Source organism: Leptodactylus fuscus, chromosome 4 (assembly GCF_031893055.1).
Source record: "Leptodactylus fuscus isolate aLepFus1 chromosome 4, aLepFus1.hap2, whole genome shotgun sequence".
Classification (NCBI taxonomy): Eukaryota; Metazoa; Chordata; class Amphibia; order Anura; family Leptodactylidae; genus Leptodactylus; species Leptodactylus fuscus.
The window spans coordinates 8,700,185-8,720,285 of record NC_134268.1 but is presented as its reverse complement, the minus strand read 5'-3'; the positions used below and the strand labels follow the sequence as shown (position 1 = coordinate 8,720,285).

Below are 20,101 nucleotides of genomic sequence, written 5' to 3'. Positions count from 1 at the left end.
CCCCAACTCATTACTAACTCCGATAAATCAATGGACACAATCACCAACAGAGGGATAGCCGTCTATATTATTATATATAGTGAGGGGAGACTACAGGAAAAGGCCATTATATAGAGGAGAGGCCGTCATATAGAGGGGAGACCATCATATAGAGGGGAGACCGTCCTATAGAGGGGAGACCGTCATATAGATAGGAGACTGCCATATAGAGGAGAGACCGTAGTATAGAGGAGAGGCCGTCATATAGAGAGGAGACCGCCATATAGAGGGGAGACCGTCATATAGAGGGGAGACCGTCCTATAGAGGGGAGACCGTCCTATAGAGGAGAGACCGTAGTATAGAGGAGAGGCCGTAGTATAGAGGAGAGGCCGTAGTATAGAGGAGAGACTGCCATATAGAGGGGAGACTGCCATATAGAGGAGAGACCGTCATATAGAGGGGAGACCGCCATATAGAGGGGAGACCGTCCTATAGAGGAGAGACCGTAGTATAGAGGGGAGACCGTCATATAGAGGAGAGACTGCCATATAGAGGGGAGACTGCCATATAGAGGAGAGACCGTCATATAGAGGGGAGACCGCCATATAGAGGGGAGACCGCCATATAGAGGGGAGACCACCATATACAGGAGAGACCGTCATATAGAGGGGAGACCGCCATATAGAGGAGAGACCATAATATAGAGGGGAGACCATCATATAGAGGGGAGACCATAATATAGAGGGGAGACCATCATATAGAGGGGAGACCACCATACATAGGGGAGACTGCCATATAGAGGAGAGACTGCCATATAGAGGGGAGACCGCCATATAGAGGAGAGACCGTCATATAGAGGGGAGACCGCCATATAGAGGGGAGACCGTCCTATAGAGGAGAGACCGTAGTATAGAGGGGAGACCGTCATATAGAGGAGAGACTGCCATATAGAGGGGAGACTGCCATATAGAGGAGAGACCGTCATATAGAGGGGAGACCATCATATAGAGGGGAGACCATAATATAGAGGGGAGACCATCATATAGAGGGGAGACCACCATACATAGGGGAGACTGCCATATAGAGGAGAGACTGCCATATAGAGGGGAGACCGCCATATAGAGGAGAGACCATCATATAGAGGAGAGACTGCCATATAGAGGGGAGACCGTCATATAGAGGAGAGACCATCATATAGAGGGGAGACCGCCATATAGAGGAGAGACCATCATATAGAGGGGAGACCGCCATATAGAGGGGAGACCGTCATATAGAGGAAAGACCATCATATAGAGGGGAGACCGTCATATAGAGGGGAGACCACCATACATAGGGGAGACCGTCATATAGAGGAGAGACCGTCATAGAGAGGAGAGACCGTCATATAGAAGAAAGACCACCATGCAGAAGGGAGACCGCCATATAGAGAGGGGAGACCATCATATAGAAGAATAAACGACCAGAATTCGGGAATAACACTGTGCTGACTCCAAATGTGTTTAATTCAAACAACGCACTTTATTGGATTTATTTGAAATCCAATAAAGTGCGTTGTTTGAATTAAACACGTTTGGAGTCAGTGCAGTGTTATTCCCGAATTCTGGTCGTTTATCCCTGTTATACCACCCGGTGTGGGTGTTGGGTTTCCTGCTGCTCATCAGTGCTCCAGTTCATTACTGTCAATACCTCCAAAAGGACTGTTGGAGTGGACAGAATTTGGTCACTCAGTACAATTGTTTGTTCCACATCATATAGAGGGGAGACCATAATATAGAGGGGAGACCGCCATATATTATTATGCTTACTTGTATAGCGCCATCATATTCCGCAGCACTTTACAGATATTGACAGTCATGTCCCATATAGGGCTCACACTCTACAGTCCCTATTAGTAGATCTTTGGAATGTGGGAGGAAACCTGCACAAACACATACAAACTCCTTGCAGGTGTTGTGTTTGGCAGGAATCGAACCCAGAACTCCAGTGCTTCAAGGCTACAGTGCTAACCACTGAGTCACCATACATATAGAGGGAAGACCGACATATAATGCTATATCACCATATACCAGATGGATACTGCCATAGAGAGGACAGTGTTCAGTAAAGAGATCCTATTAATATTATAAATGTGAAAGTTTGTGAGTTTGTGTGTTGGTTTGGATGTTCGGATGTTTGTTCCTCAATCACGCAAAACCCGCTCGACCGATTTGGCTGAAAGTTTCCACAAACATAGTTAATACACCCGATTGCGCAATAGGCTACTTTTCGTCACAATAGCGCACATACGTTTGTGCCAGGACCCCCACAAAACCCAAACTCACACCACCATCTCTGCAATCTCACACACTTTGGACCATAGCAAGCCACAAAATTCCTATTGCCCTCTGCAGCCTCGCCCCTAACCCCACACAATCTCATATACATATACTTTACCACTTTACCCCTCACCTTAACAATACTCCAGGAGGCGCTCTATAACGCTCCGGAGCAGCCATGTTTGCCGACCCCCACCACTCTGACAATCCGCGACACCGCCCACCCATGTCAATACCCCTAGGCGGTCTAAAAAATGCAAAAAAAAAGTTTAAAAAAAAGTAAAAAAATATAAAAATGAATAAAAAGGATTAAAAATTCAAATCACCCCCCTTTCCCTAGAACACATATAAAAGTAGTTAAAAACTGTGAAACACATACATGTTAGGTATCTCCACGTCCGAAATCGCCCGCTCTACAAAGCTATACAAATATTTTTCCTGTTTGGTAAACGCCGTAGCGGGAAAAATGGTCAAAAGTGCCAAACCGCCGTTTTTTCACTGTTTTGATTCTGATAAAAATTTGAATAAAAAGTGATCAAAGCAATAACATTTCCCAAAATGGTAGAACTACAAAGTACACCCGGTCCTGCAAAAAAAGACGCCCTATACATCCCCGTACACGCACGTATAAAAAAGTTACGGCTGTTGGAATATGGCGACTTTTCAAAAAATAATTTTTTAACACACTTTTGGATTTTTTTTTAAGGGGTCAAAATGTAAATAAAACCATATAAATTTGGTATCCCCGGAATCGTAACGAAACACAGAATACAGGGGACATGTCAATTTAGTTTCACAGTGAACGCCGTAAAACCAAAGCCCATAAGAAAGTCGCAGAAATGCATTTTTTCTTAAAATCCACCACATTCTGAATTTTTTCCCTGCTTCCCAGTACATTATATAGAATAAACAATGGCGGCATCATGAAGAAAAATTTGTCCCAGAAAAATTAAGACCTCATATGGCTCTGGGAGCGGAGAAATAAAAAAGTTATGGGGTTTAGAAGGAGGGGAGTCAAAAACGAAAAACCAAAATCAAAAAATGCCATCGGCGGGAAAGGGTTAACTTCAAATACTTCTGTCCCAAAGTCACTATGTAAAGTTTCTCACAACACCGTATATATAGCAGCTCAAATACAAAGTAACTGCAACACAAATGTCTCACGTATGAATTACAGCAAAAACAAGATACAAAGTTACATTTCATATCCCATCCCTTATACACACTACGAAAACCTTACCCGCGCCTGTATATACCCACTGCTACAATCACCGCAGACCAAGTCGCGGGTACCAGCTAGTATAAATATATAATAGATATCTGCATATAGAGGTCAGGTCCAGTATAGATATTACATATACTCTAGCTAACATGTAAAATATGCTTGCCATATAGGTCAGTGCCTATAATACATATCATTACTTATGTAATATATACTGCCATATAGGGATCAGTGTCCCTTATAAATATCACTACTTATATAATAGCTAATGCCATATAGAGGTAGAATTCATTATAGATATCATTAAATATATAATATATACTGCTATACATTATTACAGATATAAAACATACTGCTATATAGTGGTGGCGTCCATCATACACTCGGCAGTGAGTATTCTGTGTACAATCAGGCGGTTCGGTGTATCAGATGACAAGCCTTTGTTGCCTCCCGATATCCATCCAGTTGTGATATCACAATATGGCGGTATTATTTCGGTGGTTTCTACCGCTGCGCCTGTTATTTGCAAGGCATTAAAAGTGCCACAAGGGCTGGTCCAAGAGCGTCAATATATGGCAGAAGAAACAATCTGCCATGAGGAAGGGGCGATCAGTGCCCTGAAAGCGCTGGCCTATGGAATGTAACCAGTCTACTCCATCAGATACTTTGTAACTTTTTATGATGAAGCAAATCCAAGCTAGATTCTCTATTTACTCCTGAATCATCGCAGATCCTTCCTGCAAGACAACAGATTTTATCTACCTTTCTATTAGAGGGCCAATATATGGCGACCTATAGATCATCACCCACTAGCATAAGTATTCACACCCCTGTATATCCAATACATGGAATAGAGACATATATAGCAATGGATGGAAAAGAGCGAAGGAGGATTTATATCTACAGCTGAGTGTTTGGTGCTTTGTACAGTTTTATCATTGACTAAATCTAATCAGCTTGTAATAATTATCTATATCTAATAATGAGGTCATATATGTAGTGATGATGTCATCAGGTGATTTCCCCTGCAGTCTATACATGATGTCACTGTGTTATCTGTGGTGTTACATAGGACTGCAGGTATAACCTAGGCATAATAGTTATATGACATACTCAGCTCTGCTATTGCTCTGCACATATTAAGTATATTTCTTGGATGACATTTTTATATTTTCTGCCCTCCAGATGGGTCTGAGTGTTAAGGATCTCTTCAGACTGGTGGAAGATTTCATAGATGTCATCGGATTCCGGATGAAGGATTTTAAGGACTCGTACCAAGTGACGGACAATCTGGGTAGGTGTCTATGTTGCAGCGGTGTGATGTATGGCGTCTCCTCAGTCACCACTAGGCTGCACTGGTCGCTCAGCAGCTGTTTATGTATTCAGCGCGTTCCCCGCACATCCACAGCTCTGCAGTTCAGCTGCAATTGAAACGACTGCATTCATGAAGCTTGTGCTAACCGCCCCGTCTGTGAATGAAATCCCTGATCAGGCCGTTTATGAAGAAATATGATGTATACAATTCATTGTGGTTGTGGCTTGTGGTGCAGCTAGTCATATATGGCCCAATATAGTATATTGTAGTATATATAGTCCATTACTGATATTGTATATATAATATACATACCATGCTTATAACTAGCATATTCTGCAGACCGTCACTGTAAAATTCCTAGAATACCGCCATGTAGAGCCCATATATTACCGACATACAGTGACCAAGAATCATCTCCAATAATAACATATATATATGTGTGTGTGTGTGTGTGTGTGTGTGTTTTTACATTCTTAGTGCTCGCGAACCTTGGATGCTACCATTACTAAACATTTGGCTACATAAGTGTGAACACCATTCATAATATTAATCCATCAGCTTCACATGTACAGCCCTCTATGGGACAGTTCACATTCACTGATCTTGACTGATGTGTAAATACAGAATATCATCTGCCCTGATGAGTGATTTTTTTTTTTCTTTAAAGTCTTAAGTATCTACAAGCGTCCAGCAAATGGTCCGACAGATATCAACTTCCCGATGAAAGGCTGGAGAGGAATGGTGGAATGGGCCCGAAATACTGAAGATAAAGTCTCAATATCCAAAAGCCTCCTCGCTGCAGAAGACGCAGGTAAAGACATAAGAAACAACCAAAAACTACAAACATACTAAAGAATATACTAAGTACAAAACTGTCCCTGATGTACAAGAATATAACTACTATAATACTGCCCCCTATGTACAAGAATATAACTACTATAATACTACTCCTATGTACAAGAATATAACTACTATAATACTACTCCTATGTACAAGAATATAACTACTATAATACTACTCCTATGTACAAGAATATAACTACTATAATACTGCTCCTATGTACAAGAATATAACTACTATAATACTACTCCTATGTACAAGAATATAACTACTATAATACTACCTCCTATGTACAAGAATATAACTACTATAATACTACTCCTATGTACAAGAATATAACTACTATAATACTGCTCCTATGTACAAGTATATAAGTACTATAATACTACTCCTATGTACAAGAATATAAGTACTATAATACTACTCCTATGTACAAGAATATAACTACTATAATACTGCTCCTATGTACAAGAATATAACTACTATAATACTACTGCTATGTACAAGAATATAACTACTATTATACTACCTGCTATGTACAAGAATATAACTACTATAATACTACTCCTATGTACAAGAATATAACTACTATAATACTGCTCCTATGTACAAGAATATAACTACTATAATACTACCTCCTATGTACAAGAATATAACTACTATAATACTGCTCCTATGTACAAGAATATAACTACTATAATACTACTCCTATGTACAAGAATATAACTACTATAATACTACTCCTATGTACAAGAATATAACTACTATAATACTGCTCCTATGTACAAGAATATAACTACTATAATACTACCTCCTATGTACAAGAATGTAACTACTATAATATTACCTCCTATATACAAGAATATAACTACTATAATACTACTCCTATGTACAAGAATATAACTACTATAATACTGCTCCTATGTACAAGAATATAACTACTATAATACTACTCCTATGTACAAGAATATAACTACTATAATACTACCTCCTATGTACAAGAATATAACTACTATAATACTACTCCTATGTACAAGAATATAACTACTATAATACTGCTCCTATGTACAAGAATATAACTACTATAATACTACTGCTATGTACAAGAATATAACTACTATTATACTACCTGCTATGTACAAGAATATAACTACTATAATACTACTCCTATGTACAAGAATATAACTACTATAATACTGCTCCTATGTACAAGAATATAACTACTATAATACTGCTCCTATGTACAAGAATATAACTACTATAATACTACTGCTATGTACAAGAATATAACTACTATAATACTACTCCTATGTACAAGAATATAACTACTATAATACTACTGCTATGTACAAGAATATAACTACTATAATACTACTCCTATGTACAAGAATATAACTACTATAATACTGCTCCTATGTACAAGAATATAACTACTATAATACTACTCCTATGTACAAGAATATAACTACTATAATACTACTCCTATGTACAAGAATATAACTACTATAATACTGCTCCTATGTACAAGAATATAACTACTATAATACTACTCCTATGTACAAGAATATAACTACTATAATACTACTCCTATGTACAAGAATATAACTACTATAATACTACTGCTATGTACAAGAATATAACTACTATAATACTACTCCTATGTACAAGAATATAACTACTATAATACTACTGCTATGTACAAGAATATAACTACTATAATACTACTCCTATGTACAAGAATATAACTACTATAATACTGCTCCTATGTACAAGAATATAACTACTATAATACTACTCCTATGTACAAGAATATAACTACTATAATACTGCTCCTATGTACAAGAATATAACTACTATAATACTGCTCCTATGTACAAGAATATAACTACTATAATACTACTCCTATGTACAAGAATATAACTACTATAATACTACTCCTATGTACAAGAATATAACTACTATAATACTACCTCCTATGTACAAGAATATAACTACTATAATACCACTCCTATGTACAAGAATATAACTACTATAATACTACCTCCTATGTACAAGAATATATCTACTATAAAACTACCTCCTATGTACAAGAATATAACTACTATAATACCACTCCTATGTACAAGAATATAACTACTATAATACTACCTCCTATGTACAAGAATATATCTACTATGATACTACCTCCTATGTACAAGAATATAACTACTATAATACTACTCCTATGTACAAGAATATAACTACTATAAAACTACCTCCTATGTACAAGAATATAACTACTATAATACTACCTCCTATGTACAAGAATATAACTACTATAATACTGCTCCTTTGTACAAGAATATAACTACTATAATACTACCTCTTATGTACAAGAATATAACTACTATAATACTGCTCCTTTGTACAAGAATATAACTACTATAATACTACCTCTTATGTACAAGAATATAACTACTATAATACTGCTCCTATGTACAAGAATATAACTACTATAATACTACCTCCTATGTAGATGAATATAACTACTATAATACTACTCCTATGCACAAGAATATAACTACTATAATAGTACTCCTATGTACAAGAATATAACTACTATAATACTACTCCTATGTACAAGAATATAACTACTATAATACTGCTCCTATGTACAAGAATATAACTACTATAATACTACTCCTATGTACAAGAATATAACTACTATAATACTACCTCCTATGTACAAGAATATAACTACTATAATACTACCTCCTATGTACAAGAATATAACTACTATAATACTGCTCCTATGTACAAGAATATAACTACTATAATACTACTCCTATGTACAAGAATATAACTACTATAATACTACTCCTATGTACAAGAATATAACTACTATAATACTACTACTATGTACAAGAATATAACTACTATAATACTGCTCCTATGTACAAGAATATAACTACTATAATACTACTCCTATGTACAAGAATATAACTACTATAATACTACACCTATGTACAAGAATATAACTACTATAATACTGCTCCTATGTACAAGAATATAACTACTATAATACTACCTCCTATGTACAAGAATATAACTACTATAATACTGCTCCTATGTACAAGAATATAACTACTATAATACTACGTCCTATGTACAAGAATATAACTACTATAATACTACTCCTATGTACAAGAATATAACTACTATAATACTACTCCTATGTACAAGAATATAACTACTATAATACTGCTCCTATGTACAAGAATATAACTACTATAATACTGTACAATACTGTACTGTACTGTACTAATATAATATGTACAAGAATATAACAACCCCTGTACATGTTGCTGTCAGGTCCCATTCTGTGCTCTTCTATATATAACCTGTGAAGTGCTATTTACAAGTGAACATATGTCAGCAATTTACTTACGAAAGCAGGATAAAGCACAGGGGTGCTGCATTGAATAGCTAATGTAAATTATAAGCAGTACTGTAAAGTGTTGCCAAACTGTGCATACCACTGGTAAAGCCTTTGTGAGATGTGATGACTGGAGGTTGATCTGTAACTAGTAATAATAATAACAATAGAAATAAATAATTATAATGTAATGATAAATAATTAATGGTTCATTACAAAAACAGCAATTTCTAAACACAAATAGTAAGTTTTTGGAGTTGCAGCATTTTACTTATTTTTATTGTATGAATGTCATTATGATAATTTGTAGAGATGACCGAACACTGAAATATTCGATATTCTTTTCGAGTAGCTGCTCAATTTTCGACTGTTCGAACAAATATTGATCCCCATTATAGTCTAGGGGGGAAAATGCTTTGTTTCAGGGGATCCCACCATTCGACTCAGGAGGGTCACCAAGTCCACTATGACACCCCAGGAAATGATGCTAACACCCTGGACTGCAACTGGGACAGCAGGGGAAGCATGTCTGGGGGCATCTAACAAGCCCAAGTCACTGTATTACGCCACTAATAATGCAGGAGCTGACTTTTTCCCATAGGAATGCGTTGATTGGCCGAATGCCATACAGTGTATAGCATTCGGCCAATCAACACTGGTTCTGCCGGAAGAGGCAGTGTCTAAGATTGGTCCACAGCAGTCTCCATTTTGGTCCAAACTCAGATGTAGCAGCGTTCAGCACACAGCTCTGCTACATCTCATTTCTACATTTCCTATGGGAAAAAGTCAGCTAACGCATTAATACAAGCTGCCAGGGATCCCGCCTAGCATATAATGGGCTGCCACGAGATGTGCTTGCAGGTGAAGTTTGAAAGTGATGAGACCTTGCCAGCCAGAGCTAAATGCAAGAGTAAGTTCAATGCAAACACATCGTGGCAGCGCACCATATGCTAGTCGGGATCGCTGGCAGCTTGTAGTATGCGGGAGCTGATTTTTTCCCATAGGAATACATTGCATGTATCTCAGGCTGGCAAGGAAGGTATATAGAGCCCAGTATACAGAGCTGGGTGAGTAACATTCCCCCCTAAATAAAGCTAATCCCCAGCTAACCCTGCCTGTACCTCTATCCCGGTCTACTTCACAGTCTCATATCAACCAAATCTGAAATCCACCATTCGGATAAATTGGAGGTCACCTGATTTCGGCAGCCAATTACTTTTTCCGATTTTTTTCACTGCCTCCGATGTCGTAGTTCCTGTCCCACCTCCCCTGCGCAGTTATTGGTGCAAAAAAAGCGCCAGGGAAGGTGGGAGGGGATACAATTTTTTACTGCATTTGCCTCGTGGTATTCGATTGGAATCGAATATCTCGAGCAGCCTGATATTCGATCCAATACCAATTCGATTGAACGCGGTTCGCTCATCTCTAATAATTAGTTGTACATGAATATATGTATATGTTATATGTTACAATACTGTAATCTCCTGACACAATATACATGGGTGTTGCGACCTGTGCACACTGCACCTGCAGGTCTTCTCTCTCCTACATATTATGCAGTGTTATATCACACGGCCTCAGGATTCACCTTCGCGCAGTTTTCGTCTGTAGACCTTCGCTCTGCGTCCCCGTTGACATGGATGACTCCCCTGTAGAGACTTCTATTGGTCCATCTCCAGCTATTTTCTAGCCTCTTAGAGCGAGGATGTGCCAGCGGCCTCCAGGTGTGCCGTGACCTTCTAATCTGTCCCCTCTGCTCTGTGAGTTCAACCGTATCCAAAATCTACAAAGGTGGAGATGGCGCCAACGCATTTCACACCGCTCCCGGGCACCTCTCGCAGATTGCATTCACAACATGCGCTTCATGTTCTAACCTTTTCCAATGAATTATTCATGCCCCCAACAAATCTATTTCATCCAAGTAAAAGCTTGTTAGGCCATGGATGAGCTGGTGGCCGGGGCCGGGGAGATTGTTCCAGCAGTCTGCACAGGTTTGGCTTTTGTCTGCATTAATGTTTTTTTTGCTTTTATTTTTAGATACAGATGATTTCTCCATGTTTGTCATCGGGACCGTGCTCTACAAGAACTTGGGCGGCATCCTCAACCTGCAAAGGTAATGCAGAATATTCCGAGCCTTGTTTTCTGTATTGTACTTACAGTAGTTCACGATGTTATGGAGTAAATATTACAGGGGTTGTGGGGTCAATGGAAATTTTTGAAAAATGGATCGCCAGTTCCCTAAGGCTAGGTTCACACTTGCAACACGCTTTCCGTTATTTGGGTGTTAAAGAGGGAGATTCTGTCCTCTAATGTAGCGGTTACCTGTACGCACCGAGGACCTCATAGACTTTAATGGGGTCCTCTGGGTGTCCATCGGGATTCCAACATTTTAAGACTGAGAAATGCTTTGTTTAGGACTGTTCTCTCCTCCAATTTTTGGCTGAATCTGTTGCCCCTACAGAGACACTGATGCAGATGTCAGCCTAGCCTTACACGACCGATCTAATGTTTCTTGGGTTCCCTGCTGGTTTCTACTTCCTGTTCCCTTACATAAAACAGGAAGTGCTGCTCAGCCAAGTCCAAGTCCTGCCCCTGGGAATGTCCAGAACCCGCTCAGGATCACGCACCTTTGGACAGAGTTTGAACAAGTCCCTCACTTTTTCAAGTCACCACAATTCAGATTTGCTGAGACTGAGAATGCGAGACTGTTGGAGACTATGAGACCTGTTGTTGGCTGATCAGTCATTTCCTGTTTGTCCAGAAGTAGCGGGAATTCGAAGCCTGTGGGTTACGGGAAGTATCAGAATTGGAGAGTTGGGCATAGTCTGAACAAGTCCTTCCCTTTTCCTTGCCATCACATTCCAAATTTGCTGGGATTGTTACCAAGTAGTCAAGACGGGTGGACATGATGAGGCCAGTTATTGGCTGAGCAGTTATTACATGTATGTCCCGATGAAGCAGATCTGTGGGGATTGTGAAGCATCAGAATAGGAAAGACGACAGGCATAATCTAACAAATCTGTCCCTATAGTTCCTATTTTTTCCTTGGACTGTTACATAGAATTCCAAAGTTCTCAAAACTATGAGGCCAGTTATTAGCTGAGCAGTGATTTCATGTATGTCAGGATATTGCAGGAAGTAGAGACCTGTCAGGATCAGGAGGCCTCTGAATGGGAGAGGTGGTCGTGGTTTGAACAAATCCCTCCCTTTTGGGGATTTCTGGGATTGTTACTTTGAATCCAAGACGGTTGAAACATTGAGGCCAGTTATTGGCTGAGCAGTCATTTCCTGTACGTCAAGATGGAGAAGAAGTAGAAGTAGAGACCTGTGAGAATCAGGAGAAGAGCCTTGTTTTATCCAATCCTTCCCTTTTTTACTCCATCACAATACTAATTTTCTGGGATGTCCCCTGCTAGGCCCATTCATGATATGACTCCTCCCATTACCGAGGTTCCTTGTCCTTCCTGATACGCCCTCTTTCTTCCTTGTACTTTCTTATCATAATTGACCAATGCTCTTGGCCTGGACTAGGATGAACCTTGAGGTTATTTCCCCTATTTTTTTGCAAATGTCCCAAAGCTTGGAGGTCCCACCAAGCTGATTTGTCTTACTGGATCTATTTTTAGATTTTAGAAAAAAAAAAATATTAAAAATAAAAAACAGTAAAAATAAACTTCTCGTCACTGCTGCTCTTATGGTTTGTCCTGCAGTCTAGAGATCTCACATAGGCCAGAATGTCTGCAATGCAGCATCTAGTTTACGTCTGCAGTGTCTATTTAATCCTATACAATATTTATTGGGTAACCTCCCGCCTCAGACGTTAAAATGGGCTCATAGCAATCTCATGGAATCGAATGGTTCGATGGTATGACCTGTAGCTCCAGTGGTACAAGACAAATAGACCCTGGGGTCCCAGAGGTCAAAGTCCCACCAATCACAATGTACCCCCTCTAGATAAACTTGTAATTATTGGAATACAATCTTAAAACTCTGCTCCTTCCAGTGTTGGGAGTCCAGTGGGCGGTCCTACTCAGTGACTGACAGTCTTCCCTGTATAAGTGCTGCCTTTTCAGAGTGCCCCTTTAACCCTATATCCATGCGCCAGATCTTTCTACCCATTTTAGCCTTCCGTTTGATTGGAGCTCTCCCGGATGCGCCTGTGACATATTTCCCCATTCGGAAGTCAAGGCATATAATGCGTTTTCATCTCAGTTTGGACCAAATGGACCTTGAAATAAGATGACCACTCTTATGTTTACTTTGTGTCTCCGTGAAAAATTATCTTATCACCGGCCTCATGTCTGGCCTCGGGCTGCGGCTCTTACTCTGCAACGATGTCTCCTGATTGCAGCGGAAATGGTTAATCCAAGGGAAATTGGCTCCATTTTCTCTGAAGATCGGCAGCAATTGACCATTATCTTCTCTGTAGCCATAGGGGCAGAGGAGAAGCCAACCCCCCTGTCATATCCCGGGCCCCTGAAGAGTGAAGGCTTTGGCATTATGACAGTATAGATGGTTTATGGAGGACGTGGATGGCTGTGAGCTCTATGGAGGGCAAAAAAGCTTTTTCCTTTCTGGTAGGTGGGCAGCGAGGCAGGACGTGAAGGGTCCTCAGGCACCTCCGGAATCTGTTCTGCACTGATTACTAGGACTACAGCTTTCTTCAACGCCGCTCTGTTTTCTTCCATATTAAATACATAGACTTCCTTACCTCCTCCTTGCAAAGTCCAATTAGCAATCCGAGAGAGTCTTGTTAGACACACGAAAGCAAATAAACCGCTGTCTCGTAGAAAAGGATTCTGGCGGCCGCATTTCTAGAGAAGCAAAACTGCTGGAATTTTTAATTGCAATTTAATTATTTGACTGCAATCTACAAAATAGGTAGATTACTGGCCGACAAAGGGCGGCGAGGGGCCAATGTGTGGAAGGGAGTCTGTGATGTAGGCTCCATTAAGAACAAGGCTCCAGTAGTAGTACTAGGCTCTATAGGACCCATTAAATGGCCCCAACTAAGAGGACAGGGGAAGATACTGGGCCAAGAATGTCAGTGAAGGGGGTTGGCAATACAATCTGGATTCCGTAAGGTGACCATATACATTAATCTAAGGTCAACCAAATCTGCCAATATTGGTGGGACTGGATGACCATCTGATGTGTATTGCCCATTAGATGAAGGTTTGTTGACCCATATTGGGTAAAACAAGAAGATCATGTTAAAGTTCATGACAAATTTTTCGTTTTCCTGGGAAATAGGTCACCATTCCCCATGGAGAACATCTTCACACTTGACCATGAAGGGTTGCGAGTAGTCTTTAGCCAAAAGAGCCAACAAGAATGTTTGATGTTCATTGGGTCAAGAATATTGGTCAAGGGGTTATGACAATGTGATGTTATACAAAAACCCATGTCTCAAAGAAAAGGGATTTGATATGTTGAATTTATGGAAAATCCTTTGTTGTCAGGCAAGATAAGTCAGGACTACCTTGTTACGCCAGCCTTATGGAGAAGACTCTTGTTGAATTGGATTTCATTATCTAATCGTATGGTCAGACTGAAAGAGTTAAGTGAAAATATAACAATGATCTAATGCTGATGTGGACACATTGCGTCACTAATGGATTTGGCTTCGGGCTAAAACCATGAAGCAAAGTCTGTTTGGTTCCCCTTCTCCCCATGAATGGTGTAGATTTTTCTACAAGGAATCTCCAAGTCACAACCTCAGAATGGTCCATATTACCAATGGCTAGAACATAGGTAAGAAGTAGACACCAATATAAAGAGCCAAGACAATACATATAAGTTATACTAAAACAGTACTTGGGTCAAGGCAGGTGGAGTTCGGTCTTAAACAGGAAAAGTTCAGGGCAGGTGATCAACGGCTTTAGCAGACCACAGGAACCAAATAGACCTCATTGCTCAGGCCCAGAGTGCTGAGAAGGGTCAATTATAACACCAGGGCCATTTAGACATTAGCATGGGCTGACCATAGTGGCAACAGGTGCTACTTCATCTATAAGAGCCCATAAGTCTCACAGAGTGCAGTGCAGGAGGTCAGCGTTGACCCCAAGGAGGTTGCAGGATATCGGACGTTGCAATGTGATGGATGACCTTCGCTCTTCTACATCTGTATCCATTCCACCTAACAATGTTTCTCTCCCAGAGCCCTGGTCTCTGTCTTGCCCGCACCCATCCTTCCCCCCTCCTCTCTCTGTTTCAACTTTGATATATTGTATATTTGGAAAAATGTAATAAAAAAGCCCAAATCTAATAATGTAAACCAGCGCACATCACGGTGTAACCTTCTCTAATACCATTTCCCCGTTCTGTCAAAGCCATGACTGAGAATCCACACATTTGTACCAGTTTAATGCCGTTCAGGCCCAAAGGCTTGTTGGAATCGCAGCTCTCCGTAAAACCATCTGGCTGATATTACGAACCAGTGGATGATGTTTGATTAAGTGAAAAGAAGTCAAGTGAGGCCAGTTCGCCTCCAGTTCCATGGCTGGGGCTGCAGCAGCTCGCTGCACGTTCCTGTGCCCAGGTGCTGCCAGGCTGCCCGCGTTTCGTTACAGCCTGGGCTGGTGTCCGTCAAAGCATCCTGTGCTGGCCTCAGTTGACTTCCTCCAGCGGGCCAGGGATTGGCTGCTCAGTCTTGCACGTCCATTGAGGCATGAGGCGCACGCGGAGCAGCATGCCACCATTAATTATTCCTCGCAGTCAGTTACATTACAGTGAATGTGCCGGATCACACAAGTCAGCAAATTAAAGGTGTCCCCCCCCTCCCCCGACACGCTCCCTACAATACATTGCACTTATTCCACGGCGGTATTAACCAGTACGCCGCCACTTGTGCCCCCATTATATCATTTCATGCTAATTTCAGACACTCACAAATAGAAAGGACATTACATGGAATGTGTAAAAAAAAAAATCCATTCCCATGGGATAATAATTTAATAATCTGAACCTGAGAAATTCCGTTCCATCACACACTCACCCACTGAAGGCGGCAGAAATAGCAAAATTGCAGGGATTATATTTCAGCTAAAAATTACAGTCATCTTCATGGCGCTTTATCCGATTATTCTGAAAAATTTGAATGAACGGGGCAGCGTGTCCTCTGCGGAAGATAAGGCGCATGGAAAGCGGCAGAAAACGCCGTACGATTATTTACCACCTGGAGGTGTGGGGGAGGGGGGAGGTTCACACCTGAAAGTCACATTTTGTACAAACTTTCTAATTTCTTTAAAAAGTTGAATGGATTTGTAATTATGTAACGATGATTTAGGATTATAGTTTACTAAACCTCTGATGTCTGCATTATAGCCGTCTATTGAGGTCACATTGGACAGGGCTTCTTAGTTTAATATAGTATATTAATGATCTGATATAGTAAGTCAGTACTCTGATATAGTAAGTCAGTGCTCTGTATAGTAAGTCAGTACTCTGATATAGTAAGTCAGTACTCTGGTATAATAAGTCAGTACTTTGATATAGTAAGTCAGTGCTCTGTATAGTAAGTCAGTACTCTGATATAGTAAGTCAGTGCTCTGTATAGTAAGTCAGTACTCTGATATAGTAAGTCAGTGCTCTGATATAGTAAGTCAGTACTCTGATATAGTAAGTCAGTACTCTGATATAGTAAGTCAGTACTCTGATATAGTAAGTCAGTGCTCTGTATAGTAAGTCAGTACTCTGATATAGTAAGTCAGTGCTCTGATATAGTAAGTCAGTACTCTGATATAGTAAGTCATTACTCTGTATAGTAAGTCAGTACTCTGTATAGTAAGTCAGTGCTCTGATATAGTAAGTCAGTACTCTGATATAGTAAGTCAGTGCTCTGTATAGTAAGTCAGTACTCTGTATAGTAAGTCAGTACTCTGGTATAATAAGTCAGTACTTTGATATAGTAAGTCAGTGCTCTGTATAGTAAGTCAGTACTCTGATATAGTAAGTCAGTGCTCTGTATAGTAAGTCAGTGCTTTGTATAGTAAGTCAGTGCTCTGTATAGTAAGTCAGTGCTCTGTATAGTAAGTCAGTACTCTGATATAGTAAGTCAGTGCTCTGTATAGTAAGTCAGTACTCTGATATAGTAAGTCAGTGCTCTGATATAGTAAGTCAGTACTCTGATATAGTAAGTCAGTACTCTGATATAGTAAGTCAGTACTCTGATATAGTAAGTCAGTGCTCTGTATAGTAAGTCAGTACTCTGATATAGTAAGTCAGTGCTCTGATATAGTAAGTCAGTACTCTGATATAGTAAGTCATTACTCTGTATAGTAAGTCAGTACTCTGTATAGTAAGTCAGTGCTCTGATATAGTAAGTCAGTACTCTGATATAGTAAGTCAGTGCTCTGTATAGTAAGTCAGTACTCTGTATAGTAAGTCAGTACTCTGGTATAATAAGTCAGTACTTTGATATAGTAAGTCAGTGCTCTGTATAGTAAGTCAGTACTCTGATATAGTAAGTCAGTGCTCTGTATAGTAAGTCAGTGCTTTGTATAGTAAGTCAGTGCTCTGTATAGTAAGTCAGTGCTCTGTATAGTAAGTCAGTACTCTGATATAGTAAGTCAGTGCTCTGTATAGTAAGTCAGTACTCTGATATAGTAAGTCAGTGCTCTGATATAGTAAGTCAGTACTCTGATATAGTAAGTCAGTACTCTGATATAGTAAGTCAGTACTCTGATATAGTAAGTCAGTGCTCTGTATAGTAAGTCAGTACTCTGATATAGTAAGTCAGTGCTCTGATATAGTAAGTCAGTACTCTGATATAGTAAGTCATTACTCTGTATAGTAAGTCAGTACTCTGTATAGTAAGTCAGTGCTCTGATATAGTAAGTCAGTACTCTGATATAGTAAGTCAGTGCTCTGTATAGTAAGTCAGTACTCTGTATAGTAAGTCAGTACTCTGGTATAATAAGTCAGTACTTTGATATAGTAAGTCAGTGCTCTGTATAGTAAGTCAGTACTCTGATATAGTAAGTCAGTGCTCTGTATAGTAAGTCAGTGCTTTGTATAGTAAGTCAGTGCTCTGTATAGTAAGTCAGTGCTCTGTATAGTAAGTCATTACTCTGTATAGTAAGTCAGTACTCTGTATAGTAAGTCAGTGCTTTGTATAGTAAGTCAGTGCTCTGTATAGTAAGTCAGTACTCTGATATAGTAAGTCAGTACTCTGGTATAATAAGTCAGTACTTTGATATAGTAAGTCAGTGCTCTGTATAGTAAGTCAGTACTCTGATATAGTAAGTCAGTGCTCTGATATAGTAAGTCAGTACTCTGATATAGTAAGTCAGTACTCTGATATAGTAAGTCAGTACTCTGATATAGTAAGTCAGTGCTCTGTATAGTAAGTCAGTACTCTGTATAGTAAGTCAGTGCTCTGATATAGTAAGTCAGTACTCTGATATAGTAAGTCAGTGCTCTGTATAGTAAGTCAGTACTCTGTATAGTAAGTCAGTACTCTGGTATAATAAGTCAGTACTTTGATATAGTAAGTCAGTGCTCTGTATAGTAAGTCAGTACTCTGATATAGTAAGTCAGTGCTCTGTATAGTAAGTCAGTGCTTTGTATAGTAAGTCAGTGCTCTGTATAGTAAGTCAGTGCTCTGTATAGTAAGTCATTACTCTGTATAGTAAGTCAGTACTCTGTATAGTAAGTCAGTGCTTTGTATAGTAAGTCAGTGCTCTGTATAGTAAGTCAGTACTCTGATATAGTAAGTCAGTACTCTGGTATAATAAGTCAGTACTTTGATATAGTAAGTCAGTGCTCTGTATAGTAAGTCAGTACTCTGATATAGTAAGTCAGTGCTCTGATATAGTAAGTCAGTACTCTGATATAGTAAGTCAGTACTCTGATATAGTAAGTCAGTACTCTGATATAGTAAGTCAGTACTCTGATATAGTAAGTCAGTACTCTGGTTTAGTAAGTCCGTACTCTGATATAGTAAATCAGTACTTTGATATAGTAAGTCAGTGCTCTGGTATAGTAAGTCAGTACTCTGGTATAGTAAGTCAGTACTTTGATATAGTAAGTCAGTACTCTGATATAGTAAGTCAGTACTATGTATAGTAAGTCAGTGATCTGATATAGTAAGTCAGTACTCTGTATAGCAAGTCCGTACTCTGATATAGTAAGTCAGTGATCTGATATAGTAAGTCAGTACTCTGTATAGTAAGTCCGTACTCTGATATAGTAAGTCAGTACTCTGATATAGTAAGTCCGTACTCTGATATAGTAAGTCAGTGCTCTGTATAGTAAGTCAGTGATCTGATATAGTAAGTCAGTGCTCTGATATAGTAAGTCAGTGATCTGATATAGTAAGTCAGTACTCTGTATAGTAAGTCCGTACTCTGATATAGTAAGTCAGTGCTCTGTATAGTAAGTCAGTGCTCTAGTATAGTAAGTCAGTACTCTGTATAGTAAGTCAGTACTCTGTATAGTAAGTCAGTGCTTTGTATAGTAAGTCAGTGCTCTAGTATAGTAAGTCAGTACTCTGTATAGTAAGTCAGTACTCTGTATAGTAAGTCAGTGCTCTGTATAGTAAGTCAGTGCTCTAGTATAGTAAGTCAGTACTCTGTATAGTAAGTCCGTACTCTGATATAGTAAGTCAGTGCTCTGTATAGTAAGTCAGTGATCTGATATAGTAAGTCAGTGCTCTGATATAGTAAGTCAGTGATCTGATATAGTAAGTCAGTACTCTGTATAGTAAGTCCGTACTCTGATATAGTAAGTCAGTGCTCTGTATAGTAAGTCAGTGCTCTAGTATAGTAAGTCAGTACTCTGTATAGTAAGTCAGTACTCTGTATAGTAAGTCAGTGCTTTGTATAGTAAGTCAGTGCTCTGTATAGTAAGTCAGTACTCTGTATAGTAAGTCAGTGCTCTGTATAGTAAGTCAGTACTCTGTATAGTAAGTCAGTGCTCTGTATAGTAAGTCAGTACTCTGTATAGTAAGTCAGTGCTTTGTATAGTAAGTCAGTGCTCTGTATAGTAAGTCAGTACTCTGTATAGTAAGTCA

General features: G+C 39.4%; 1 protein-coding gene across 1 annotated transcript in view; it reads left to right on the top strand.

Annotated features, from left to right (window-relative positions):
* Positions 1–20,101, top strand: part of ADGRB1 (adhesion G protein-coupled receptor B1) — a 398,297-nt gene that overhangs the window by 157,613 nt on the left and 220,583 nt on the right. Inside the window, exons 12-14 of the mRNA XM_075270037.1 lie at positions 4,703–4,811; positions 5,500–5,643; positions 11,125–11,200. Of these exons, the coding sequence (XP_075126138.1) occupies positions 4,703–4,811; positions 5,500–5,643; positions 11,125–11,200 (329 nt within the window). The remainder of the gene's footprint in view (positions 1–4,702; positions 4,812–5,499; positions 5,644–11,124; positions 11,201–20,101) is intronic.